The sequence below is a fragment of the Balaenoptera borealis genome, assembly GCF_965194805.1.
Source record: "Balaenoptera borealis genome assembly, chromosome: 1".
In the NCBI taxonomy this organism is placed as follows: Eukaryota; Metazoa; Chordata; class Mammalia; order Artiodactyla; family Balaenopteridae; genus Balaenoptera; species Balaenoptera borealis.
The window spans coordinates 115740210-115764988 of NC_138860.1; the positions used below are offsets into that span (position 1 = coordinate 115740210).

The window sequence follows — 24779 nt, forward strand, 5'->3', positions numbered from 1 at the left end:
TACGTGGCTCCTGAAGCTTCCTCGGCACCTAGCATCCCTGGAGCATGACCCAAAGCTTTAAGGAAACCTCAATAGCTAAGACTAGTAAAGATAAGGCCACTGGAACAGTTCCTAAGAACAAGTACCCAGCCCTACCCCACACCTTCAGGTGGTTAGACCTGCCAGCATGAAAATCACAGCACCGTGGAAAGGCTGTTCCTCTGACTGCTGCCATGCAAGAACACCGCTGCCTTTCTGGGGTCTACCAGATGGCCAGCAGCTGCAGCTGCAGGACTGATTCATCCCCTTACGGGAGACTTCCTGGAAGCTGAGTCACTATTTCCAGGAGTAGTCACGGAAAGAGCCTTCATGCTGAATCTTCCTTGCAAGGTGCTACCATGGCCCTGCGCTCTTTGTGGCCTGAGCTATAAGATGGCAACACCACGGTAGGAGAGATCACTTATTGTCTCCTGGTATCCAGTGTCTCCTTTTTACAAGATAATTGATAAGTGCCTGTTCCAGCCCCCTTGCAGACAGGTGTGACCATGTGACTTAGTCCTAGCCAGTGAAATAGAAAGGATATCTTCAACTCTGAGTTGTGTCCTTAAAGGAAAGGAGCTTGCCCTCAACATACCCTCCTCCTCACTTCTGAGGAGGGTATGTCACTTCAATCAGACCAACAAGGGATACATGATAGCAATGGTGGAACATCAAGACATAAGGAGGCTGAACCCTTGCCATTATAGACCCCCATGATCATGTTCCTACTAGTATGGGAAAGAAAGAATGTCTTTTCTTGTTTAAGGCACTATTAGGAGGAGGCAGAGGGTATCTCTGACATCATTTGAACTCATAACTCTTAGCCACACGTGGCAGTGCTCACACTGGGGTAGGTGAATGCATCCAGGTGGGGAGTATGAGAAGCCATAAGATATACATGTGTATTTTCTAGGTACACAGACTTTACTCAAAGATTCTGGATTAAAAGTGTTATACTGAAACCAATGGGGACATGGTTTCATATGTTTTTGAAAGTTAAAATACAAGATAATAAATGAAATTTGGTGCTGCAGACAGAATATTTCTAGCTCTATTCCAGGTTCCTGAAATAAGCAGAAAATCTCTTCTATCCTGAGGGAGGCTCTGATGGAAAGTAGGAGGTGTATTAGTTGTAGAAAGGATATTTAACTACAAGTCCAATGTTCTAGACCCAATTCCACTTCTGACTATACTATATGAGACAAGTCCTGCTGCTCTGTGCTTTTAGGTTTATGAAACAGAGCCACATGTCTATGTGTCCAGTCAACACACTGCTATATATATATATATATATATATATATATATATATATATATATATATATATATATACACATACACACACACACTCTTGGGTTGCATGGGGGATAAAGATGACTTAGACATGATATTGGAAGGCAATGAGATGCTAGGAGTTGTAATCCAGGAATAATGACATCCAAGTGGAAGCCTTCCCAAAAAAGGCCACTCACTACCTGGACAACCTATTGTGAAGTTCCTTAGTGGAAAACTTCTACAATTTGCACAGAACTCCCAAACAACTTTCTATGGTTCACTATTAAATGAGAAGACAATTATAAATTACCTGCTACTTAGGGAATGCCTCCACATATAAATGCCTTTATAAGAGAGGTATAAAGAAGACAAATACACAATCAAAGGAGCAAATGAACACACACAAAAGCCTAAAGCAGGAGAAACATGCAAAGCAAAGAGCAATCACTTTTAAAAAACTCTAAACTATAATTAATCTTTTCAGGGAGCTAGCAGAAGATATTGTGTCCATAAACATATCAGAAAAAGCTTGGAAATTAAAAACAAGATAATTGAAATGTCAACATCAGGGTTAGATTATAATGTTGAGAAAATTCATCTTGAAGTGGAACAAAAAGGCAAATGGGGAAGAAAAAATAGATATATAGATTCCAGATCCAATATCTGAAAAACGAAAATTTCATAAAGATTATAAAGAGAAAGTGAGTAGAGAAATTACACAGAAAATACTGCAAGAAAATTTTCTCAAATTGCAGAATATGAGACTCAATATTTTTAAAAAGGATGACCAAAGTGTCCAGCATGAGGAATAACTAAAGCCCCATACCATCATGAGGTGTCAGAGCATCAAGGATAAAGAGAAGATTCTGAAAGCTTCTGGGAAATAAAGGGGGTTAGAGGGCATATATGAAGAAACAAAATTCAGAACCACTGATATTGTTAGACTTCTCAATAACAATACTGGATGCTAAAAAAAAATGGTTTAAAAAAAAGTCTTTAAAATTCTTAGTGAAAGTAGTTGTAAATTTAGAGTTCAATACCCAGCCAAAATAACTTTCAAATCTGAGAGTAGAATGAATAATATATTTCAGACATTGAAAGACTCAGAAAACTCACCTTTATGCATTCTTTCTTTTAAAAGTACTGAGGGATGTAAAGGCAATAAAAAGTTCCTCCCTTGAATTCCAGACATACATCCAGCTGCTGACTTGACATTTACAATTAGATGTTGAATAGGCATTTCAAAATCAGTAAGTCCAAAACACAATTCTTTATTTCAACCCCATATCTGCTATTCCCACAATCTTCTACGTTACAGTTCCTCTGGTTTAAAACTTTGGAGTTAATTTTGACGTCTTTATCTTGCACCCAGGTCTATTCTGTCAGCAAAGCCTAGTGGCTCAACTTTTAAAATATATCCAGAATCTGACCATTTCTCATTAAATATACTGCTACATCCCAACCACCAGCATGTCGCATGTGGTTTACTGCAACAGGTTCACAACTAGTCTCCATGCTTCCATCCTTGCCTCCTACAGTCTAGTCTCTACTATTTTTTTCCTCAAAGTGTGCCTTTTTTAGAAAATCAGTGAGGTCAAAACTATTTTCACAAGAATACTACACATGATTTGCCTTTTTAACTCACATTCTCTGGTGAATGTACAGAGGAACTTTCTGGAGGCTACATGATGTTAGTGAACAGACTGAATGCCAGGCACTAAAGAAACATGTAAAAATTTAAAACAATGTCATTGTCTTTCTTTGGGGGAAAATATAGTTATTTTCATAAAAATATATTATTTGTGTTAACATGTTTTCTTATTATTTTAAAATAAGTTAATACTTAACAGTTTAAAATTTCTAATATGGTAAATATCTACAAATATAACCCACATAAAGCTCTTTGGGAGTCTTCAATAATTTTTTAAGATTACAAAGGCCCTGAGGCCAAAAAGTTGGGCTAATGGCTTCTCTATACGGCAGCCAGAGTGATCCTTTTAAAACTCAAGTCATATTATGAACCTCATTTGCTTAGAACCTTCTAATGGCTCCTCACTTCACTCAGAGTAGAGGAGGACAAGACACTTCATGAGCCTACAGTACCCTCTCCAAATAACTACTATTCTCCCCTCGCTCAGTGCCTTCCACCCTCATTGGCCTTCTTGCTGTTGCCCCATCATGCCAGGGATATGCCTTTGTATTTGCTGTTCTCTCCTCAGGTAAGGATGGCTCCCTCCCTTCCTCCAGGTCTTTGCCTTATGAGCCATATTTTTTGTTGTTTCTCTTTCCAGATATTTACATACTTGCAAATATTTCCCTATTCTTCTATGGTAGTGCTACCTCTTATCTTTGCCACACGTATATTCGTTTATCCTACCCCACCTGTCACAGAGTATGTCCTGAGGACAGTGGCTGGTTTTTAATCTCCTCAAAGGAGAGCAGATCTGGTGGTGGTTTGCACCCAGTATGATCTTGAACTGAAAACACATGGCTGAACTCAAGGGATTATCTGGCTAAACCTTTAGGAAAGAATACACTCAACCCAGGGCAGAGAGCCCCAACTCTATTCAAATTTTGAAAACAAACACCCAGTCTCTATGAAAATTTGTGGAAAGCCTGATGACTTGGTGTCAGAAAATTCTTTTTAAATTCATATGCTGCAGGAGAGACCTTCAAGATGGCGGAGGAGTAAGATGTGGAGATCACCTTCCTCCCCACAGATACATCAGAAATACATCTACATGTGGAACAGCTCCTACAGAACACCTACTTAACGCTGGCAAAAGACTCAGACTTCCCAAAAGGCAAGAAGCTCCCCACGTACCTGGGTAGGGCAAAAGAAAAAAGAAAAAACAGAGACAAAAGAATAGGGACGGGACCTGCACCAGCGGGAGGGAGCTGTGAAGGAGGAAAGGTTTCCACACACTAGGAAGCCCCTTCGTGGGCGGAGACTGCGGGTGGTGGAGGGGGGAAGCTTCGGAGCCACGGAGGAGAGCGCAGCCACAGGGGTGCGGAGGGCAAAGCGGAGAGACTCCCGCACAGAGGATCGGTGCCGAGCAGCACTCACCAGCCCGAGAGGCTTGTCTGCTCAGCCGCCGGGGCGAGCGGGGCTGGGAGCTGAGGCTCGGGCTTCGGTCGGATCCCAGGGAGAGGACTGGGGTTGGCAGTGTGAACACAGCCTGAAGGGGGCTAGTGCGCCACAGCTGGCCGGGAGGGAGTCCGGGAAAAAGTCTGGAGCTGCCGAAGAGGCAAGAGACTTTTTCTGGCCTCTTTGTTTCCTGGTGCGCGAGGAGAGGGAATTAAGAGCGCCGCTTAAAGGAGCTGCAGAGACGGGCGTGAGCCGCGGCGATCAGCGCGGACCTCAGAGACGGGCATGAGATGCTAAGGCTGCTGCTGCCGCCACCAAGAAGCCTGTGTGCGAGCACAGGTCACTCTCCACACTGCCCCTCCCGGGAGCCGGTGCAGCCCGCCAATGCCAGGCTCCCGTGATCCAGGGACAACTTCCCCGGGGGAACACACAGCGCGCCTCAGGCTGCTGCAACGTCACGCCGGCCTCTGACGCCGCAGGCTCGCCCCGCATCCGTACCCTTCCCTCCCCCCGGCCTGAGTGAGCCAGAGCCCCCGAAGCAGCTGCTCCTTTAACCCCCTCCTGTCTGAGCAAAGAACAGATGCCCTCAGGTGACCTACACGCAGAGGCGGGTCCAAATCCAAAGTTGAACTCCAGGAGCTGTGCGAACAAAGAAGAGAAAGGGAAATCTCTCCCAGCAGCCTCAGGAGCAGCGGATTCAGTCTCCACAATCAACTTCATGTACCCTGCATCTGTGGAATACCTGATTAGACAACGAATCATCCCAAAATTGAGGCGGTGGACTTTGGGAGCAACTGTAGACTTGGGGTTTGCTTTCTGCATCTAAGTTGTTCCTGGCTTTATGTTTATCTTAGTTTAGTATTTAGAGTTTATTATCATTGGTAGAGTTGTTTATTGATTTGGTTGCTGTCATCCTTTTTTTTATACATATATTTTTTTTTTCCTTTTTCTCTTTTTATGAGTGTATATGTGTATGCTTCTTTCTATGATTTTGTCTATATAGCTTTCCTTTTACCATTTGTCCTAGGGGTCTGTCTGTCTGGTTTTTTTTGTTTTTTTTTTTTACTATAGCTTTTAGCGCTTGTTATCATTGGTGGATTTGTTTTTTTGATTTGGTTACTAACTTCTTTCTTTTTTTTTCTTTTTTAATACTTTTTAATATTTTTTTTTAATAACTTTATTTTATTTTATTTTTTTCTTTCTTTCTTTCTCTCTCCCCTTTCTTCTGAGCTGTGTGGCTGACAGGGTCTTGGTGCTCTGGCCGGGTGTCAGGCCTGTGCCTCTGAGGTGGGAAAGCTGAGTTCAGCACATTGGTCCACCAGACACCTCACGGCTGCATGTAATATGAAATGGCGAAAGCTCTCCCAGAGATCTCCATCTCAACGCTAAGACCCAGCTCCACTCAATGACCAGCAAGCTACAGTGTTGGACACCTTATGCCAAACAACTAGAAAGACAGGAACACAACCCCACCCATTAGCAGAGAGGCTGCCTAAGATTATAATAAGGTCACACACACCCCAAAACACACCACCAGACGCAGTCCTGCCCACAAGAAAGACAAGACCCAGCCTCATCCACTAGACCACAGGCACTAGTCCCCTCCACCAGGAAGCCTACACAACCCACTAAACCAACCTTAGCCACCGGGGATAGATACCAAAAACAAAAGGAACTACGAACCTGCAGCCTGGAAAAAGGAGACTCCAAATACAGTAAGTTAAGCAAAATGAGAAGACAGAGAAACACACAGCAGATGAAGGAGCAAGGTAAAAACCCACCAGGCCAAACAAATGAAGAGGATATAGGCAGTCTACCTGAAAAAGAATTCAGAGTAATGATAGTAAAGATGATCCAAAACCTTGGAAGCAGAATGGAGAAGATACAAGAAACGTTTAACAAGGACCTAGAAAAACTAAAGAGCAAACAAACAATCATGAACACCACAATAAATGAAATTAAAAATTCTCTAGAAGGAATCAATAGCAGAATAACTAAGGCAGAAGAACGCATAACTGACCTAGAAGATAAAATAGTGGAAATAACTACTCCAGAGCAGAATAAAGAAAAAAGAATGAAAAGAATTGAGGACAGTCTTAGAGACCTCTGGAACAACATTAAATGCACCAACATTCGAATTATAGGGGTCCCAGAAGAAGAAGAGAAAAAGAAAGGGACTGAGAAAATATTTGAAGAGATTATAGTTGAAAACTTCCCTAATATGGGAAATGAAATAGTCAATCAACTCCAGGAAGCACAGAGAGTCCCATAGAGGATAAATCCAATAAGAAACATGCCAAGACACATATTAATAAAACTATCAAAAATTAAATACAAAGAAAAAATATTAAAAGCAACAAGGGAAAAACAACAAATAACATACAAGGGAATCGCCATAAGGTTAACAGCTGATCTTTCAGCAGAAACTCTGCAAGCCAGAAGGGAGTGGCAGGACATATTTTAAATGATGAAAGGGAAAACCCTACAACCAAGATTACCCAGCAAGGATTTCATTCAGATTTGACAGAGAAATTAAAACCTTTACAGACAAACAAAAGCTAAGAGAATTCAGCACCACCAAACCAGCTTTACAACAAACGCTAAAGGAACTTCTCTAGGCAGGAAACACAAGAGAAGGAAAAGACCTACAATAACAAACCCCAAACAATTAAGAGAATGGTCACAGGAACATACATATTGATAATTACCTTAAATGTAAATGGATTAAATGCTCCCACCAAAAGACACAGACTGGCTGAATGGATACAAAAACAAGACCCGTATATATGCTCTCTACAAGAGACCCACTTCAGACCTAGGGACACATACAGACTGAAAGTGATGGGATGGAAAAAGATATTCCATGCAAATGGAAATCAGAAGAAAGCTGGAGTCAGAATTCTCGTATCAGACAAAATAGACTTTAAAATAAAGACTATTACAAGAGACAAAAAAGACACTATGTAATGATCAAGGGATCAATCCAAGAAGTAGATATAACAATTGTAAATATTTATGCACCCAACATAGGAGCACCTCAATACATAAGGCAGATGCTAAAAGCCATAAAAGGGGAAATTGACAGTAACACAATCATAGTAGGGGACTTTAACACCCCACTTTCACCAATGGACAGATCATCCAAAATGAAAATAAATAAGGAAACACAAATTTTAAATGATACATTAAACAAGATGGACTTAATTGATATTTATAGAACATTCCATCCAAAAACAACAGAATACACTTTCTTCTCAACTGCTCATGGAACATTCTCCAGGATAGATCATATCTTGGGTCACAAATCAAGTCTTGGTAAATTTAAGAAAATTGAAATCGTATCAAGTATCTTTTCCGACCACAATGCTGTGAGACTACGTATCAATTACAGGAAAAAATCTGTAAAAAATACAAACACGTGGAGGCTAAGCAATACACTACTAAATAACCAAGATATCACTGAAGAAATTAAAAAGGAAATCAAAAAATACCAAGAAACAAATCACAATGAAAACATGATGACCCGAAACCTATGGGATGCAGCAAAAGCAGTTCTAAGAGGGAAGTTTATAGCAATACACTCCGACCTCAAGAAACAAGAAACAATTCAAATAAACAACCTAACCTTACACCTAAAGCAAAGACAGAAGAACAAAAAAACCCCAAAGTTAGCAGAAGGAAAGAAATCATCAAAGCAGATCAGAAATAAATGAAAAAGAAATGAAGGAAACTATAGCAAAGATCAATAAAACTAAAAGCTGGTTCTTTGAGAAGATAAACAAAATTGATAAACCATTAGCCAGACTCATCAAGAAAAAAAGGGAGAAGACTCAAATCAATTGAAGCAGAAATGAAAAAGGAGATGTAAAAACTGACACTGCAGAAATACACAGGATCATGAGAGATTACTACAAGCAACTGTATGCCAATAAAATGGACAACCGGGAAGAAATCAAAAAATTCTTAGGAAAGCACAACCTTCTGAGATTGAACCAGGAAGAAATAGAAAATATAAACAGACCAATCACAAGCACTGAAATTGAGACTGTGATTAAAAATCTTCCAACAAACAAAAGCCCAGGACCAGATGGATTCACAGGCGAATTCTATCAAACATTTAGAGAAGAGCTAACACCTATCCTTCTCAAACTCTTCCAAAATATAGCAGAGGGAGGAACACTCCCAAACTCATTCTACAAGGCTACGATCACCCTGATATCAAAACCAGACAAAGACGTCACAAAGAAAGAAAACTACAGGCCAGTATCATTGATGAACATAGATGCAAAAATCCTCAACAAAATACTAGCAAACAGAATCCAACAGCACATTAAAAGGATCATACACCATGATCAAGTGGGGTTTATCCCAGGAATGCAAGGATTCTTCAAAATACGCCAATCAATGTGATACACCATCTTAACAAATTGAAGGAGAAACACCATATGATTATCTGAATAGATGCAGAAAAAGCTTTCAACAAAGTTCAACACACATTTATGATAAAAACCCTCCAGAAAGTAGGCATAGAGGGAACTTACCTCAACATAATAAAGGCCATATATGAGAAACCCACAGCCAACATCGTCCTCAATGGTGAAAAACTGAAACCATTTCCTCTAAGATCAGGAATAAGACAAGGTTGCCCACTCTCACACCTATTATTCAACATAGTTTTGGAAGTTTTAGCCATGGCAATCAGAGAAGAAAAAGAAATAAAAGGAATCCAAATCGGAAAACAAGAAGTAAAGCTGTCACTGTTTGCAGATGACATGATACTATACATAGAGAATCCTAAAGATGCTACCAGAAAACTCCTAGAGCTAATCAACGAATTTGGTAAAGTAGCAGGATACAAAATTAATGCACAGAAATCTCTTGCATTCCTATACATTAATGATGAAGAATCTGAAAGAGAAATTAAGGAAACACTCCCATTTACCACTGCAACAAAAAGAATAAAATACCTAGGAATAAACCTACCTAAGGAGACAAACTACCTGTATACAGAAAACTATAAGACACTGATGAAAGAAATTAAAGACGACACAAACAGATGGAGAGATACACCATGTTCTTGGATTGGAAGAATCAACATTGTGAAAATCACTATACTACCCAAAGCAATCTACAGATTCAATGCAATCCCTATCAAACTACCAATGGTATTTTTCATAGAACTAGAACAAAATATTTCAAAATTCGTATGGAAACACAAAAGACCCTGAATAGCCAAAGCAATCTTGAGAAAGAAAAATGGAGCTGGAGGAATCAGGCTCCCTGACTTCAGGTTACACTACAAAGCTACAGTAATCAAGACAGTATGGTACTGGCACAAAAACAGAAATATAGATCAATGGAACAGGATAGAAAGCCCAGAGATTAACCCACGCACATATGGTCACCTTATTTTTGATAAAGGAGGCAAGAATATACAATGGAGAAAAGACAGCCTCTTCAATAAGTGGTGCTGGGAAAACTGGACAGCTACATGTAAAAGAATGAAATTAGAACACGCCCTAACACCATACACAAACATAAACTCAAAATGGATTAAAGACCTAAATGTAAGGCCAGACACTATCAAACTCTTAGAGGAAAACATAGGCAGAACACTCTACGACACAAATCACAGCAAGATCCTTTTTGACCCAGCTCCTAGAGAAATGGAAATAAGAACACAAATAAACAAATGGGACCTAATGAAACTTAAAAGCTTTTGCACAGCAAAGGGAACCATAACCAAGACGAAAAGACAACCCTCAGAATGGGAGAAAATATTTGCAAATGAAGCAAATGACAAAGGATTAACCTCCAAAATTTACAAGCAGCTCATGCAACTCAACATCAAAAAAACAAACAACCCAATCCAAAAATGGGCAGAAGACCTTAATAGACATTTCTCCAAAGAAGATATACAGATTGCCAACAAACACATGAAAGGATGCTCAACATCACTAATCATTAGAGAAACACAAATCAAAACTACGAGGTATCACCTCACACCAGTCAGAATGGCCATCATCAAAAAATCTACAAACAATAAATGTTGGAGAGGGTGTGGAGAAAAGGGAACACTCTTGCACTGTTGGTGGGAATGTAAATTGATACAGCCACTATGGAGAACAGTATAGAGCCTCCTTAAAAAATTAAAAACAGGGCTTCCCTGGTGGTGCGGTGGTTGAGAATCTGCCTGCCAATGCAGGAGACACGGGTTCGAGCCCTGGTCTGGGAAGATCCCACATGCCGCGGAGCAACTAGGCCCGTAAGCCACAATTACTTAGCCTGCGCGTCTGGAGCCTGTGCTCCGCAACAAGAGAGGCCGTGAGAGTGAGAGGCCCGCGCACCGCGATGAAGACTGGCCCCCACTTGCCGCAGCTAGAGAAAGCCCTCGCACAGAAACGAAGACCCAACACAGCCATAAATAAATAAATTAATTAAAAAAAAATTAAAAATAGAACTACCATACAACCCAGCAATCCCACTACTGGGCATATACCCTGAGAAAACCTTAATTCAAAAAGAGTCACGTACCAAAATGTTCATTGCAGCTCCATTTACAATAGCCAGGATATGGAAGCAACCTAAGTGTCCATCGACAGATGAATGGATAAAGAAGATGTGGCACATACATACAATGGAATAGTACTCAGCCATAAAGAGAAACGAAATTGAGTTATTTGTAGTGAGGTGGATGGACCTAGAGTCTGTCATACAGAGTGATGTAAGTCAGAAAGAGGAAAACAAATACCATATGCTAATACATATACATGGAATCTAAAAACAGAAAATTCATATGCTGCAAGTTAAACTTCTGTCTCCTTTCAGAAGAGATATACAATCACTCTTTAGATTCCATTGGAGATCCCTTCACATCACTGGAAGTAATTAAATTTCTGCTTGTCTTCCTTGTCTTAGCTGAAATATCCTAGTTCCTTCCATTTATTCCACATAGATTCAGTTTTTCAATGCTCTAATCCTCTTTGTAATGGTCTTTTGACTCTTTTCCAAGTTTTTCATCTTCCTATTTATTTGTGTAGTCCTAAATTAAACTGTAATAGTGTGACATCCAAAGAATCCGAATCTAGTTTTCTTTTATTATAACTTACTGTATGCTTTTAATATATACTAATACATTGCCTTATAAAAAAAAATGTTCCAAATCTGTTTGTGTAATATAACTTGCAACCTCTTCCCAGAAAGAAATTAATGTTCCTGATACAGTGCTTAATTAATTGATTCTCATGAACTTTAATGACATTAAGAAATTCTGGGAAATTAGTTACCACCCAAGCAGTTGATAAACTGTCAACCAAGAGTTTAGTAGCCTTTAACCAAATATTATTTTCTTTTGATGTTGAATCTAACACTTTTCTAACCATTTCCTTTTCCTATAAAATGTCCCTACCAAGCGCAAATCTTTGAATTAGCCTACTAGAGAGCTTTTTTTTTTTTTAAACAGGAAATCTATTGTAATTCTTTGATACATGCTAAGTACAAAGTTCTTTTGTTTTTTGTTTTTCAAATGCAGGGATCAATAAGCTTACTCTATAGAAGGAGAGACAGTAAATATTTAGGCCTTATAGGTCACATCTGGTCTCTGTTGCATATCCTTTAAATTTTTTTAAACAACCCTTCAAAAATGTAAAAACCAATCTCAGCAAGTGGGCCATACAAAAACAGGTTGCAGACCCAAACTACGCGGGCCACAGTTTGCCAATTTCTGTTGTAATGGTTCTTGGAGGTCCCATGGAGACTTGCTCATCTCAAAAGAGCAGCCTCTGGATCAAGGAACTTCATGGCATGTACGCTATTGAGATCTCTTGCTTCTCTTCCTGAGCCTGGGATGTTTTGCTCATCTACGGCAATTTGAGGCCTTGAATGTCAAAGTCTAGTGGCTATCTGAAAGGACTCCTGTTCTACTGGGCTTATGGTGATTTACTATCTAAGTTGAGAGCTTGGAGAGTAGGCTGGGCCATAAGATTGGTTACACTTGGGGTTGGAGTTAAAGCAGAACTCCTCCCTAGGATGAGATCAGAGAGGTATTTTGATATCTGAATGACATAAAGAACTCCCAAGAAGGGGAGTCAAGTGTAGAACCCGAAGTTTCCAACCCATATTTTAAATTTGAGAACTTCCATAGCCAGTGTTTTGAACTTGACATATTCAATGGCCAAATGTCTGTTATTATACTAAGAAAAACCAAAGCCCTTATAAAGTAAGTTTACGATGAGCAACTATGCATTTTTAGGGAAAAAGGTATCTAAAACTTGGAAGTTAGGCAAAGGGAGGGCAGAATATCCTTTTATTATTATCTTGAAGAACTGTTTAACTGGCCTACACAAGGATAATTTAGGGAAATACTTTTTATTTTTTTGACTTGTTAATTACTACTGATTACATTCCAGACTTGCAGATTTTTGTTCGGTAGAAAAGAAAACCCAAAACATATGTTTTTTATTGCGCTGAAGGATGTTACCTAGTTTTGCATCTAACCTAGCAATGTTTTTCTAACATTCCTTTTTAAAATAGTTCCTGGAATGCTCTTTAAACCAAACGCTTTGCCATCTCGCCAGCTCCTTCATTAAGGAGTTGAATAAACCTTTGACATGTTCATTCTGTATTCGAGTCATGTTTAACTTTTTGAAAATTATCCCTTGACAACATTCACAGAAGTCTTATCTTGTGTTTTGCTTAGAGTAGGTTTGTGTATATACTTGCACTTGTATTTGCATTTGTCTAACTGTTAAAAAAACTGTATGTAGGAATTGGTTCAGAGGTTTTCTGTATATTTGCCTGTTTCTGGAAGTGGTTTTTTTATAGTGCTCTGTTTTTCTGTGGTCAGTGATTTCTTCGGGTGCCTACTAGACGTATAGCTTCTCCCTTGCTTCAAACACCTCTAAGAATGAAAGTTAAGTGGTCACAGAATTTTGTCCTGTGTGTGCTAGGAAAACACCTCCTTAACAAATAGATTCACACTTTGAAATGAAGGGAGAAGGGGAAATCTGCCTGGGTGATTTCATAAGAGTGTGTAGGAAAGAGTTAAGGGAAATTTCTCCTAGGTCTTGGTCTGATAGTGAATTAAAAGAGTAGTTCTAATAGACCAAAACAGATAGAATCTACAGTTTAAAAAGATAGTCCCTCTATCACCATCCTGGGCAAAAGAGTAGTGCCTGAAAGAATGTTAGCCAATGAAAGGTGTTTTACTTTTAAAAGTGCCTTTACCTCTTTCCAGAGGGAAATTAACAAGACTGTAAAGACTCAAAGGAATGAATTCACATATTCCAAGCAGGAGATAATAAACATATATATATGTAGAATAAGAGAATATGAAAAATACTCACCTCTGTCCCACCACAAAAAGAAGAAAAATGCACAAAAAGGAAGTTTGGAGGTAGTGTGGTATCCAGGTCACTAATGATAAGGAACTAAAAAAATATGCAAATAGTTTTCTGGTCAGCCTTCAGTAGCTCTTTCTGTATTTCTCAATCAGAACTTTTAATTCAAAGAGATTCAGTAGTACTTTAACAGTACTTTGCAAACTATGACTGAATTATATAAAATTCAAAGTTCAATGGATATTCCTGATAATGAGTACTTGGACAAGTGAAACTATTTTGTTCAATTTCATTAAAAAGACAGTTAAATGTCTTAGCCCTGATTTTATTCTAGTTTGGGAGATGATGAAAAAATTATACTTCATTTATATCAAAATGTTAAACACAGAGACACCATATGACCCAGCAATTCCACTTCTGCACATATCTATCCAAGAGAAATGAAAACAAATGTCCACACAAAAACTTGTATATGAATGTTCACGGGAGCATTACTCCTCATAACTCCAGAGTAGAAACAACCTGAATGTCTATCAACTGATGAATGGAAAAAGAAAATACGGTATACCCATATAATGGAATATTATTTGGCAACTCAAAGGAATGGTGTAATGATACATGCTACAACTCGGATGAATCTTAAATATATGCTAAGTAAAAGAAGCCAGTCACAAAAGACTACATATTATGTGATACCATCTACATGAAATGTCCAGAATAGGCAAATCTATAGAGACAGAGGATAGATTAGGGGCTACCTAGAGCTTGGGAGAAGAAGTGGGGGTGTGGTGGGGAGTAATAGCTAACGCGTATAGGCTTTTTTGGGGGGTGATGAGAATGTTCTAAGATAGATTACGGTAATGGTTGTACAATTCTGTAATTATTCTAAAAACCACTGAATTGGATACTTTAAAAAAATAAATTTTATAGAAGGTAGGTTATACCTCAACAAAGCTATTAAAATGTATTTTAGTTCATGCATGACTGATCTGTCCTCTGACAGGATGCCTATTTAATTGGAAGTTACTAACTTCTTGATATTTGTCTCATAGGTCAGATCATTTTGTTGTTGTTGTCGTTGAATTATGTTTTATTTGGCAGATAAAACTGAGGACACAGCATCTCAGACAGTTCTAAGAGACTGCTCCCCAGATCATTATTTACACTAAAAATTTAAGTCTTTGTAGATATGTTCAACAACACTGAATTATAACTAGTGCCAATTTATTTAATGTTTGTTGTACTCCTGCAGTAATATGAAACCATGGAATGTCATATTTCCCTGATACATTTTTAATATGAACTGTGATTATATCATTTTTAAGTGGCAATGTAAATTGTAATTAAACATAATTAATATTAAGACCTGGGACTAATATTATAATTAGATAATTAATGAATAACCTTTGGCAAATACTATCTATGATAGTTTTAACCTATGTATCATATCTATACATAAATATAATGTTCTTCATAACATTTAAATAATAATACGATAATAATTGTCTTATATAACATGCTTTATAAAATTAATTTTATCTTAAAAACCAAAGCATAACATATTAAATACTGTCATCCACCATTTTTTTTAGCTTATGTGATTTTTATGATAAATAACCCATATTGAGATAAAATTATTTTTTAATTAGCTTAATAGAATAGGTAACTGGTAACTAAGGAAAAAAATTTTTCTCAATATGAAGCTGTAAAATTATTTACTTACCATATAGTCTACCTAGTTGCCAAAAGATATTTTTTCACTCACCCAAACCAAATGTGTTCTTTCAGAAGGGGCAATTAGCTTTCCTGCTTTTGTGCTGAATTTTGATAATTCAAAATTATAAATAACTGAAAACAAACAAGTAGAATAATAAAGAGATTCCTGACCTCTAGAGAAATTAAAATTCTGAGATTTCTTAAACACTTTCTTAGTTGTAGTTAATAAGCCAGCCATCAATATGGCCTTCTTTTATCATTGGGCATCTACATTCTTATCTGACAACATTTTAAAATGTTGCTTTGAGATTGTTTCAAATTTGGAGCAATAGAAAAAGGAGCAGTTTTTTAATATTCAAAACATGTTTGAGACACACTAGACAGCCTCTAGGTAGCACCAAAGGTGTGCTCCCTCTCCTATAATCCAGGATGTGGCACTCATAAGTAAAAGAGATGCTGGAAATAATTCGTTTTAATTGATTTGCTCCTTAAATTCCTTAATTAGGTCCACAGTAGGCTGTTCTGCTTATTGAAGTACATTAGGGGAAAGCTGTCAAGTAAAAAAAAAGTTAGATAAAATGTTAGTGATGTGATTATGTTATTAGATACCCTTTCAGGATAAGTAAAATCATCTTCAAGTTCAGGTACAAGGGCTGACTGAAACAGTCACCATCAACAGATTTACTTCAAAGATTTCGTTTGTAAATTTTAAATACCCACATGTCAGTTAGAGATTAGTGTGGCATTTATCTTTATTTGTTGCTTTGTAGATTCCTTGGGATATGGAATCCTGATTTCAAACACAAAGTCTGTAAGGAGAGATACTTTTACTTCTTCCTTTCCAATCTTTATATCTTTAGTTTTTTTCATCCTTATTGCACTGGCTAGCCTCCTGCATGATCTTGAATGGGGATAAGACATGTCCTTGGAAACCAGCTAAAGAGGTAATCAGTTAACTGTCAACTGTTAGGCAAGAGTCTAATAACCTTGAACCCACATTTTTTTAATCTAACCTAACAATGATATCTAAGCAGCCATATGCTTATAAAATGTCCCTAGTCAGGATGAATTTTAAAACTGACCTACCAGAAATCTTTTCTCTTAGATGTAAGACTAAAGTAAAACTTTAACACATACTCATAAATGATTTGTCCAAAAAGTGTTTTCTAACAGTCTATTCAGTCTTCTAGTTATCCATCACCATCTCCTTAGGATTAATTTTACTTTTGCCCTAATGGCATGTAGCTAGTCTTTCTCCATCTTGCATTTCATTCATGTAGTCATTCAACGAATATTTACTGATCCTTTGCTAACATATACTGTTCTAAATACTGGTGATACAAAAATGAACATAACAAAACAAACAAAAATCTAGTATATTTGTATGGTTGGTTTATTTAGTTTTCTTCAAGTTACAATTCCATACTTTCCTTAAATGAATTTCACTGCTCAGTTTTGACTGTTTCCTTTCATTTTTATTTTATTTTATTTTGCCAAGCTCATTTCCAGTCTTTCCTTCAACACTGTACTTCCCTATCCACTGTGGAGCCACTCACAGAAATATAACACGTTATGTTATCCAGATCCTTAGATAAAATGCTTAAACACTCAACACAGATCCAAACCCTAGACACACCTCCAGCTGCTACCTCCTCAACTTTAACCATTTTCTGGTTACAGGGATCCACATAGCTGTGCATTAACTAGAAAGGTTTTTTGTATGCTGTACAGTATTTCCTAACTTTGCTGACTTTAAGAACATTATCCTGGACCTTGCTAATTTCAAGGGCGATAATACAAATTAGTGTGATGGTTTTTCCTAGCGAAGCTATCCTCACAGTTATTTTTAAAAATCAAGGTGTTATTAGCTAAATAATCCCCTATTGTATTTTTCCAGGAGTTGGATTTATAGGTTATATCTTTCCCATTAAAAAAAAAAAGATATTTGAACCTGTTTCTAATTTTCATAAATCTCTAAGGTATTTGAGGGAGAGTAGTTAGTAATTTTTATTGATTTGACAAGTTCTTCATATATACAGGGAGAACACAGGACCCACAAGCTTTCATCTATTTAGCTTATTTAGTGACTTTTAACTAGGATTGGTTTTGATGTTCTGACTTCATATTTTATATAGTACTCCAAATTTCCAATTACATATAGAAATATTTCTGTATACATATTTCATGACCCTATTGAGAAGAATAACTTCTAATTACACTCTCAAATTTCATTTCTAGAATTTAAAATAATAGAAAGGGAAATGGATACACTCTAAGATGTTAGAAACTTTACTGTAAAATGTACCGTTACATATTTATTCCACAACTGTTTCTTGAGCAGCTCTGTCCCAGGCACTGTACAGGTGCTGTGGATACAGAAGTGAGCGAGACAGAAATGGCCTATATGGCCTCTGCCCCCAGAGGCCATTGGGACTTTCAGCGCAGCTCCAAAAATCAAACAAAGAGAAAAGATGTTGAAAAACAAGGATGTTTCTGGAGGTTTGAGGGGAAAGGAGAGGGAAAAAAACAATATGGTTAAAATAAAAGCTGGAGAAGAGGTTGAGCTGTTGTCGGGGAAGGAGCATGCAAAGGCTGAGAGCCTCCAAATGCTGAAACAAGCCAAGCTCCTCTAACCCTAACAGTTCTGAGCTTCCACATCAGAAGCCCAGGCTCATGCTCCCCAGGGAACCGAAGCAAGGAACCGAAGCAAGGAACCGAATGTGAAAAAGCTGAGTGACTTCAGAAGCCCCACCCTTACCCCCAAATATCTACTTGTTATGAGTTAAAATCTCTTAGATAGGGAACATAGTGTTTCATAATAATAAACAACTACTGTAAAATGCAAATGCTCTAATAAATACAAACTAATTTATACTCATGTGTAATTGACCAGTCACAAGAATGAATGTTTAGTATCAGAGCCTTCCCAGCATACTAGAAGTAAGTAAGTAAAAGATGTTGAGTATTTAAAGTTTGGGGAGGGCTTCCCACCCAGATACAAAACAACACAGGTAGAGGTGGTTTGGAAGATAACTTAATGAATTTAATAATTTTGCCAAGATGAAACTGGGACAATTGAAAGACATATTTTTACAAACATATTTCAGCTTGAGAGCCAATAGAGTATGCTTCTTTATAAAGGAAAAAAATGTATATGTATATACTGTTCTTCATGTCTTTTAGTTCCATATGGCTCTTTTGTGGTTTTCAAACATAATCTAGAATCATGCTCTACCATGTGTTCTCAACAGGGGGGCAATCTTGTCCCGGTCAAATTGGGTCTGTGGGGCAGGGTAAAAGAATCTTCAGGTTTGTAGCCGGACAACAGGCCACAGTACGTAAATGGGTATACCAGTGTATCTGTGGCATTACAATGTATCTAAAAAACACTCTGGAGGGAGGGTAGTAATGAACTAAAGATTGAAAAATGCTTCCCTAAGAGCTTCCTTATGCTCTCTTGTGCTTCCAGCCCTCGGGCAGTGTTTGGGTTTAGCCAAACTAATTTTTGTCCTTGCTCTTCCGACCTACCCCTCTCCAGTATGGGCAGAGCTTGGGTTCTTCTGAGTTCTTAGAAGGGTTCTTTAAAGAACATATAGTTCTCCTGGATGCCTTTGACCCCAGATACTTCAGTCATCTGGAACACTTTCAGTTGTTTCTCTAAGCTTTAAAACATTTTTCTTAAAATTGTTTTTTGAATTTCGCCAATTTCCTCTTTCCTTTTCTTAACTCTATTCATTTTCTAAATATTACCACGTCTCTACCAACTGCCACTCACAGACTATAGAACCATATTTTAAAAGGACACCCATCCAACACTAGAAAAGGATCCTAAATTCACTCCCAGAACTTGTGACAGTGTGTTACACTTCTAAGTAAATAGCCCAAGTTATTTTTTTGTTTCATGCCTGATATTGGAAATGAGTTCAGTTGTTCTCTACCTTTTAATACATTTAGGACATTTTCAATATACCTGCCAAACTATCTACTTTAAGAAAAGCTCTGAGATTACCCACTTGCCCTTCTGTGCCAGCGCTGGAAGCAAATGGGAGTATATTAATGTTCTAGATGTTCGAGGCCACACAGGAGAGGCAGAAAACAGGACAGTGCATTTGCCAAAAAATACAAATTCCATCCCATTGAAATATGGCTAGTAATGTTCTAAAAAATGTGCAGAGTGAGCAAAGGAAAAACTACATCAGGTGAGTAAATGTTTATAAGTCAAGACTACAAAAAAGGGATACGATACAAAAGTTAAAGATGCTAAAAACCAGATAAGGTCTTTATACAAAAGAGTGAATCTCTGACAACATCGACTAATCGCTATATGCACGTAAAATACACAAATGTAAAATAAAGCAGAAATTTCGATCCATGCTAGAATACAGTAACCCCTACCATTTATTAAGCACCTACTAGGTGGACAGGGGCTGTCCTTCATATGCATTGTTACATTTAATCTACACAGTGATTCAGCTAGGTAGGCTTTATCAATAACCCCGTTACACACAAAGAATCTGGGGCTCAGAGAAGCTCAATAATGTGAGTTAGTTGGCACTTGCATTGTGCAATAGAGCCAGAATTTGTATCAGCTTTTCCTATCTTGAGGCCATGCCCTTTACCCCATGCCAGTCTAGAATGATTTATATTTTAAGAGAAATTAAGTGAATTCAAGGTGCATAGTGATGTCACCTCACATATTGGTTGCAATATGCTTTCATGAGTGTTCAGGGGCTAGAGATACAGCCAGCACTCCAGGGACTGAGTATAAAGTCTTTGGGAGTGTGTTGCAGCCCATGAGGCCATCATTATCAATGTGGATGAGAACAGCTGATGAGCAGGAGTGAAATGTTCATTAGGTTAAGCTCTAAATCAGTCATTTAATAGAGATCAGCGGCAAGAACAGGGATTTGGGAAACAGATGGCCCTGATTCCAAATTCGAATTCTGCTGTATACAAGTTACACGGAAAACCCTGGACAGGTGATTTAACTTCCTTGATCTCCATTTCCTCATACAGTCATTACGGTAAGTTAACAAAAATTTATGTAGGAAAAAGAAAAAGAGGCAGCTTTGGATAAAAAAGTAAATCATTAAGACTAGAGGCTTTGGATGTATGTATTCGTATAACAGATTCACTTTGCTGTACACCTGAAACTAACACAACATTGTAAATCAATTATACCCTAATAAAAATTTTTTAAAATATACTAGAGGCTTGGCTTCATTCAGGCATTAACTTAGCTGTAGTCTTGGGTAAGTCACAAACTCTGAGCCTCTTTCTTCTGTGAAATGTGAATGGCCATCTGCCTTAAGGGTTTGTTGTCAGATCCTGAGATAAGGTGTCAGACACCTACAGCAACTAGACCGTATTATAGTGGCGCTCCATATTAAATTATTAACACAACACTTGGCAAAATAAGTGTGCGTTTCCACTCTATTTCTTTTTAAACTTGGGCTTTGTTATAAAGTCATTGGTGACTACAACTTAAAAATACTACAGACTATTAAGAATCATTACAAATTTGGTAAAAATTAGATACCTTAGAAGTTAAAAATATTGCTAACTTTGTATTTTTTTAAAAGATAAACTTCCTATAAGTGGAAAACTATTCATTCTTTTCTCTTACAGTTCCTCATACTTTTTCCTTTCACTAAAAGCATTCCCTTCTAAAAACACACTTCATTAGGTAAGTGCCTAGTCAATCTGAGAAATAAGAGATTAGTACCATTAACAAAGGCTTTGATAATTTTATTAATAAGAAAGTTGTTAAACCTGGTTGCTATCTCTGATACGGCTGTTGGGTTAGTGGGCCTTATCTGTGGTCAATCTATTATGTGAACCATGAAAAACATCCATCCTTCCAAAGCTGCTCCCCACCGCTCCCTCAAAAGCAAACAAACACACTGACCTAAAGAGTATATAATCACTCGAAAGCAAAGCAAATCAGGGTCACATCCACATCTTCTCTATTGAAGCAAGTCACAAGAAATGCATATATCACAGATAAGAGTTGTATACATCTAATCTGTTATCTATGTCCACACACCCAACACATGGTTTATGAATCTGAGCAAATTTTGTGAAGTTCGGCTTACCTTTGGGGCTTACATAAATCATCAAAAAATAGAGAGAATGTAAAAACACATAAAGCTGATTGGCTCTGACGATTCTGCAGTATTGTGACAAGAGGGTTAAGACCACTTGTCCTCATCGCTCATCTGGATGGCATTTTAATGACTTGTCCATGAAGAAACCTCAGGTATGCCTTAGGAAACCACTACATACCTGTCCGGAAATGTGACCGTTGGTTAAGGCTACATTTCTTACACTATCGATGGCTTGTAAGAACAGTGTGACTAAAATAGGGCTGCCATTTCCTTTACCTATTCCTCCCCCATAAGGCTGCATGAAATAGTCATTCAAGCCTCCCTCTGCCCAACACCCGCACTCCCACACAGGTCGATTGGTTCTTACTTTTTACTTTAAGGTGGATGGGGACTTGAAAGTGTTTCCTAACTGGTTTGCTGGGAGTTTAAAATGCTTAAAAAGAATTCGAAAGTGAAGTTTGGCCCTAACCCTCTGAAATATCCGTCCTGGGATGTGGGCTAGGTGTCCGTGGCATTCAAAGCTAGGTACAGAGCGAGGTTTTGAAGGGACTGGAATCTGATGTACCCCGGCAGGCGTGGGTGGGGTAGGGAAGAACTGACGGAGGGAGAGAAGAAAGAATTAGGGTGTACAGAGCACATCCTAAGGTTGCTGAGTTGCTAACTCCATCCCTCACCATCTCGTCGCTGAGAACCAGCTGGAAAGGGAAAGGCCGGCGAGCCTGGGTTTGGGTCGAAGGCAGCGGTCCTGCCTCGACCGCCGGCCTAAACACCTGGCTTCTGGGGCCCGCGCGATCCGGCGAAACTCTCTCTCCCCTAGGGTCCTGCTGGGGAGCAGACATCGCGCTCTCGTTCCCTTCGGAGACCTTCTAATTCCTCTCTCTCTCCAAAAGTGCTAACTTCAGGGGTTCGGGGGCGGCAAGGGAAGAGCAGACCAGAAGGGGCAGGCCCTGGGGTCTCAGGGTTTTTTAAGGTAGAACGACGATCGCTCCCAGCGTGGCCCCGTTTTCTCCTGGTCCCCCAGCCCCATCCCCCCAAGTCCGCGGAACCTGCCGCGCTGCGCTTGGCGCCAGGCTGGGGTCTCTCGCCCGACGCTGGGGCTGGCGTGGGGAAGGGTGGGGAAGGGGTTGGCGGGTCCCCGAGCCCCAGCAGCGTATGGCTCCAGGGAGCACACGCTGGGCAGGAGACTACAGTCTGCCCGCCCGAGAGCCGGGGAAAGGCAGGGACGCGAGCGAGACGGGGCGAGTCATGGCCCAAGCGCACCTAGCGGACCGAGCCGCCGGTCCTCGGCGGGCCGTCCCTCTCCATCCCATCCCTCGGCGGTCCCCGCCCTTACCTCTGGGCGAGAGGGTGCCGGCTGCGAAGGGTGCTGGGGAGCGGCGAGCCGTCCCCCGGCCGGGCTCAGCGGCGGCCAGCGACAGCGGGGTCGCTCGCGGGGCCGCTGCTCATGGCTCGTCGCGCTCCGAGCACTGTGGCTGCGGCCACGGCGGCGCCTTCCTCCTCGTCCTCTTCGCGGGCTCCGGGCCGGGACGCAGCTAACGCCCCAGCCTCGCAGCCCTCCGCCCCTCCGCCTCCTCGGCCGCGGATGGAGCCGCCTCCAGCGCCGCCCTGCAAGCAGCCGGGCCAGCGGCAGCCAGCGCCGCCCAGCGCCCGGCCCCGGGGTCGCCGCGCCCCCCACCGGTCGGCTCCACGGTCCCAGCCCGCTGTGACGCAGGCCACGGGGCCCGGGAACTTCCTCCCACGCGGAGACCACCCCGAGCCCGGGCCGGCCGCCAAGGGGACTTCCTTCAGAACACGGAAGAAAATCTCCCACCGCTTCCCGGCGGGGCCACTGCGGCCTCTAAGACGCCCACCTGGCGGCCAGTGCCGGGGGAATCGGCTGGGGCTAATACCTTCCCCCATCCCTAACAATGCGCGGAAAACCCGAGGCTTCCCTGCGCTCGGCGCTCACTCCACGACCGCAGCTCCTCCCCTGGGTAAGTTAGAGGGGAGCAGCTACCCCTAAAAATAGCCCTTCTGGGAACTCCTCGTAAGGACCGGGGTCAGGATAGATAATCCCTCCTCATTATCATCCTCCCCGCACAGAAGAACTGAACGGTGGGAAGGGGTGGTGGGACGCCAAGAAGGAGACAGAGGACAAGGGCAAAAACCAGTTTTTCTGGACCATAAAGCCCATGGGCCGGTCGCTTGACACCTGAGCTTGCTGTCCAGCAGGAACTCCCAAGTTCCCGGACCTTAACAACAGGGCGCCTGGATCTCTCGGCCGCAGGTTCCAGGGATGCTGAAATTGAACGCTCCGCCTACAGTTTCGTGCTGTGCAGGAAGGAGTTGACCAGGCACGTCAAAACCACCTGTTGTTTAAAGAGTATGGGGGAAGGGTTTTCCCTTTTTTTTTTTCTTTTAAATTGATCTGAACAATTTTTTTCTCCACCTTTCCCTACCCAATTTCAGGATGAAAAGCGAACTCTGCCTTCTTGAAAGCTGACAGTTATCTGTATGGAAAATCTGCCCAGTGGAAAAATGTCCAGAAAAGATTACTAAGTAATATAGGGTCTTCTGGGATGCCTTACCAGTACGAACTTTTCTAAGAGCACCAAAAATTAAACTATTGCTTTGTCCTGGCATTCAGGAAAAGACAGGTGTATGCCAACAGAGGAATTCATAGACAACTAGTCCTCTTTCACTAGTTGGTTGGTTGTTACACAGTTGGTTAGTTGGTTCTTAAGAAAGCAGGCACCTCCTTTTACCCCAAGCCAAAATTAAAATGTGTCCAAAAGTTGTTCTCTTAGGCTTTTTACTGATTTTTCCATGTTCCTCTGGCAAACTCCTACACTTTTTCCAATTCCAGTACTGTTGTTGGGTGTCTTTCCCAGAAGACAACCTGAAACCCTCTTAGGCCTTAGGAGATGACCCGAATACTAGCCTTAATTAACCTAGATCAACACAAAATTCTAGAGTGGAGCCATCCTCCCAGATAGCAGGCGGAAAAATTCCTGAAAGTTTCCTGGGGAAAAGACAGAGGCTGACTAGCAATTTGCTAAAAAGTACTGAGTACCTTGCAGGCCACCATGTACTAGCTGAGGTAGTTCCAGCTCTTCAATGCCTTGCTGGGATTTAAATGCTCAGTGAGGTGAGTACTAAGGGCACAAATGTCCTGTGGAGGGTTTTATTCTCCAAGAGCTTTCTGAGTGCACCTCTATCCTCCTTGTGCCACTGGCACCCTAACTCAAGCTTAGTCATC

At 40.2% G+C, this 24779-nt stretch overlaps 2 protein-coding genes across 3 annotated transcripts in view; one reads left to right on the forward strand and one right to left on the reverse strand.

The window, feature by feature from the left end:
* The window catches only part of LRRC8C (leucine rich repeat containing 8 VRAC subunit C), an 89569-nt gene extending 66463 nt beyond the window's left edge, over positions 1–23106 (reverse strand). Inside the window, exons 1-2 of one of the 2 annotated variants that reach the window (XM_082384046.1) lie at positions 22875–23106; positions 21530–21719 (exon numbers count right to left, since the gene is read on the reverse strand). In XM_082384046.1, coding sequence (XP_082240172.1) covers positions 21530–21645 — 116 coding nt within the window. In that variant the 5' untranslated portion in view covers positions 21646–21719; positions 22875–23106. The remainder of the gene's footprint in view (positions 1–21529; positions 21720–22874) is intronic. The other variant, XM_082384047.1, reaches the window with a different exon arrangement.
* On the forward strand, positions 22875–24317 carry LOC309626097 (uncharacterized protein). The gene is made up of 3 exons (XM_082386479.1): positions 22875–23514; positions 23808–23874; positions 23990–24317. Exons 1-3 carry the CDS (start codon positions 22986–22988, stop codon positions 24021–24023), a joined length of 630 nt encoding a protein of 209 aa, XP_082242605.1. The 5' UTR covers positions 22875–22985; the 3' UTR covers positions 24024–24317.
* Positions 24318–24779: the final 462 nt, after the last annotated feature.